The following is a 4,289-nucleotide window of genomic DNA, read 5'->3' as shown; positions in this document are numbered from 1 at the left end:
GCAAAAGCGACGAAGCTGCTCTCCTCAACCCCTCGCGCCCTCTCTTTGCACCCGTAATATTGAGACCAAAATTACAAACCAAGAATATGCGCTTGTGCGCATAATCACGTTCCTTTTTCGCAGACGATAAACGCTGTAGTTTACAGCCTCGTGGGTTTCATTCATAGACGGTAGCGCATGGTAGCACTTCAATGAGTTGTACATCAAAGAAAATGTTTTGAGGGGACTGATATACACCGATAGTGATAACGGCATAAGCGAACTGCCAAAGTGAAGGAGAAGGTTGCTTTATATCAGCGTCGCATCACCTTAAGGCAGCCGACAGGAGGCGCTGCACGAACTTTTTCGTAGGTGCCCGCGCGATCAGTGCGATCCCTATATAAAGCCACGGACTTCCTTGCGCGAGCACAAGGACGGCGCCATGCCTACCGACCGCTACCAGGCTCTTACCGAAGAAGCGCCAGCACAAACACGAGCTGCCGCCGCACCATCTGGGACGGGTGCCTACTGTTCGCGGCTGCGGCAACTTGCCGTCCGAATACCGCGCAGCCGTGCGTGTCGAAGAAGGAGCTTCCGAGAGGGCGACAGCAAGACTCCGATACTCGACGAAGAGCAGAACTGCCACTTCTCTTGGTCGTCGTCCTCTCCTTCGCCGTCTCCAGAGCCCCGCGGTGCCAGCCGGGAACTGCCCTCTGACATCGAGCCTTCGCCATCTTGTACGTCCACGGGTAACAGTGTCTTTGTTTATTCGAGCCCAGAAAGCGAAGGAAAGAACAAGGAAATAGTTATCGTGCCCCCTGCGGACGTTCTTCAGGCCTCTTCTCCAAGCTCGAACCAAAGTATCGCCTTCGAAAGCGACCCGAAGTGGACTGGCAACCCTCCACAGACACCTGCCAGTTGTCTCAACGTAACGGCGAGCAGCGGACCCATATGCCGCATTTGCCACGAGGGAGACCAACAGGACTCGCTTGTGTCATTGTGCAGGTGCTCGGGCACCATGGGCCTCGTGCACGTCATCTGCTTAGAGCGCTGGCTGAACGCCCGAAACACAGATCATTGCGAAATTTGCCACCACCGCTTTCCTACCGCGGGCCAAGCCTCTTGCGTGCGCCAGTTCTTCCACTGGGCGCTGCACGGCAATTCGCAGCGGGCGGTGCTGGGAGACTTGTTTTTCTTCGCACTCCTGACACCGGTGACCACGCTGAGCTGTTTCTTGTGCACCCACAGCGCCTCCAAGCAAGCGCTCGAAGGCCGCATCATTGAGGCGGCCAGCCTAGTCACTGTGGCCGGACTCTTGGTCACAGCCTACGTGGCATGGTCGTTCCTCACGGTTCGATTCCAATACCGAGCTTTTGCGGCATGGCAGGCAAGGAATCCGATGCACAGAATCCTGGCTCCGCCTTTACCTAGGGGAGCAGCTGCAGGCGGACAATACAGGACGACGGACGGTCAATCTGGGGGCGTGCGAGAGATGATTGACGTCGTCGCTGGAAACGTCAACGAGACCGGGCGCACGTCCACGGCACAGGGTGACGATGGCGACCGACGAGCGGCTTTGGAAACTTTGCCGAACGTTTTGCCGGAAGACCTGCCGGCTGTGCTGCAGCAGCCAGCCTACGCGCTCGGGCCATTTGCAGGCTTCATGTTTTGGTAGATCTCTGTTGCAGTTTCCATACGCATTCTCATACCTTTTAGCGTCTAAACAATAAGATGCGTTAAGTATTCCTTTTAATTTGAGCACTTTTGGCGGACTGTTAGCGCTGTGCGACATCGCCTTTTTTAACTTTTTACTGTATACTTTTCCTCAAATAAAGAGAGTTTGCACGTATTTTGAAACAGCTAGTCTTGCTCTCAACTCTTTTCCCAATGTCTTATTCAGTGTTATAAATGATTTCCACTCTACAGCATTAGCGCTTGCCATGGTGGGGTAGTTTCTTTGACGTTGCGCTACTAGGCCAGAGGGCACAGGATCGAATCTCGGTCGATGTATGGCCGGCCGCATTTTGATTACGATGAAATGGAAGAACGTCCGTGTACCGCGCAGTGGGCGCAGGTTAAAGAACCTCAGGTGGTCATAATGAATATGGACTCCCCCATTGGCGAGCCTTACTATATTACTGTTTTGGCATGTGAAACTCCAGAATGTTTTACAGCAGTTCGCGGTTTAGATACCTTAAACCTTACTCGCAACATTTCGCAGTATCCGCGGTGTTACAGGATGTTGCTAGTGCATACCAAAGTAGAAAGCTTTTGTAGAATTTTCACATGACAATATGGAGGCAATTCTTACCGTGTTAGTACAAGGTGGCCACGTCGTCAGTGTGCCATATCACACGTTCTTTGTTTCACTTTCTCACGGTGACCGTCCCAAAGGGCATTATCGCTGTTATCGTTTTGTTGCTCGGCGCCTGTCATTTTGTGACCTTTCGTGTTTATCCAGCTTCTCGATACGCTAGTAGCGTACAGTTGCGGCCACAAGGACGTAATGTACACCGTATATCTACATGCGATTTCGCCCTTGCCTTTTTGGATAGCTACGTGGTTCCAATGGCATGACAAAGAGGGGATACAGTTCAAACATTGCGAATTGTAGTACAATACTGAGGCTCGTAATAAAAAAACTCGGTGCTCTTTCCCTCTGGAAATGACCAGCGAAGCGGTCTATGTGGGCCCCTTAATGGCCAAGTGCACCTCCGCCCCATGTCGGGCCAGTATTGCACGATCTTCGGGATCGGCCCACGTATGGGGAGTGCTTAACGCCTGCTTCACCTCCGCCAAGGGTGGGGCCGGCACTGCACTATCTTTGGGATCGGCCCACGTATAAGGAGTTTTTTGTTTACGACACGAAAATTTCCTTGCACGATAGAGGTAGACAGCTTCGCTGTAAAAAAGAATTGCAACTCAGCTTTCAAGCAAGGACGTGATCACTTTGTCGAACTGAACCTTAACTGATGACCTTTTGCAGGCGTAATTGAAATTTAATTAGCTCGTCAAAGTACGCGAATCCTCACACGGCACCTGAAGACGCATACATCGCATCATAAACGCCTAAATCCCTTAAAGAAATGACGCTTGCAATGGACCTTGTAGCGCGAGCGGTAACTGTTTCTGTCAGCGAAGTTTCAACCCTTTCGTTTATGCAAGCTCCTACAGACTTGAGTCATCTTTATGAAGGCACAACAATCAATTTTAGGGGTTCATTATGATTTCAAACTGTCAGCGTATGGATGCTAGGAATTTTAATATACCCGTTCAAAGTCTTTTCTTCGTATTTTTCATTTTCTTTTTTCCTCACGTCGAGTGAGAATTGACCAGAAACTAGTTCATCCTTGAGCAAATTTGTTGGAAATTCGCACGTGAAACTGTAATGGTGGCAATTTATCACGCTGCAGCTGAATGGCCACGACATGTGAAGAGCCGTTCTATCTATGCTCTTCTGATTTCGCCCACTCGCGGTCGTAATCGTTCAGTGTTGTCCGTGCTTCCTTAACATTTTCTGTTTTTTTTTATTTGTTTGTTTGAAAGACAGAGGAGAAGTTTAGCGCGCAACCGTGGTTCTGGTCCACCGACAAAGAGAGGCCTAGTCATCAGCCTTGTCTGGAAATCCAAGATGTCCACGCAGTGCCCTTATGACGCCCGCCTGCAACACTTCATGGGTCGTAGGTCTACATGCAGTATTATTTGACGGAGGCTCCCGCGGCCAGCTGCGTAGGCACATGGAAAAGCTCACAATACCTGGGGCTTATTTAGTGAAGCAGCCGCACGCCATGCAGGGGGAAACTCTTCCTTACTCAGTATGTTGCGTTCAATGTGGGGGATGGCGGATAATGTATTTGCTCATCCCTCAATAGGAGCAACTTCCGTCGCGTAATGAAGCGGGATGGATGATAAATTCGCACGCAACTAGTGCAACCTCTTGTGCGTTGGTCCGAACGCGCTGGCGCTTGTAGTTAGGTACGCTTCAGTGAATCTGGCCACCGCAGGAGAAGAGCCCGGGATGATAAATCGCAGCTGATTGAGGGTGACGAAGGCAGCTTCTACAGTTTTTCAGGGAAAGCTGTGTATGGCGAACCTTCCATAGTTTTTTCGACATTCGGCAGGAGAAACGGACATAGCAATTTCCAACAAACCCATATGGGTGCAGTGCGGCGGCGCAGACGTCAAAATGCGGAACAGATTAGAACGCCAGCCGTGAGCTTGTCGTTCGAAGCTGCATAATGAATCCTTACCAACTAGGTCAGCTTTCTGTCGTTCTAACAATAGCGTGACGTCAAGGTTATCGCAATATA

At 50.5% G+C, this 4,289-nt stretch overlaps 1 protein-coding gene across 1 annotated transcript; it reads left to right on the top strand.

The window, feature by feature from the left end:
* The first annotated feature begins 385 nt into the window (after positions 1–385).
* Positions 386–1,836, top strand: LOC139053108 (E3 ubiquitin-protein ligase MARCHF2-like). Its single transcript, XM_070530264.1, has one exon. It carries the CDS (start codon positions 422–424, stop codon positions 1,652–1,654), a length of 1,233 nt encoding a protein of 410 aa, XP_070386365.1. The 5' UTR covers positions 386–421; the 3' UTR covers positions 1,655–1,836.
* Positions 1,837–4,289: the final 2,453 nt, after the last annotated feature.

The sequence above is a fragment of the Dermacentor albipictus genome, unplaced genomic scaffold (genome assembly GCF_038994185.2).
Source record: "Dermacentor albipictus isolate Rhodes 1998 colony unplaced genomic scaffold, USDA_Dalb.pri_finalv2 scaffold_72, whole genome shotgun sequence".
NCBI lineage: Eukaryota > Metazoa > Arthropoda > Arachnida > Ixodida > Ixodidae > Dermacentor > Dermacentor albipictus.
Note: the sequence above shows the minus strand (reverse complement) of the source record. Positions and strands in the feature narration are given on the sequence as shown.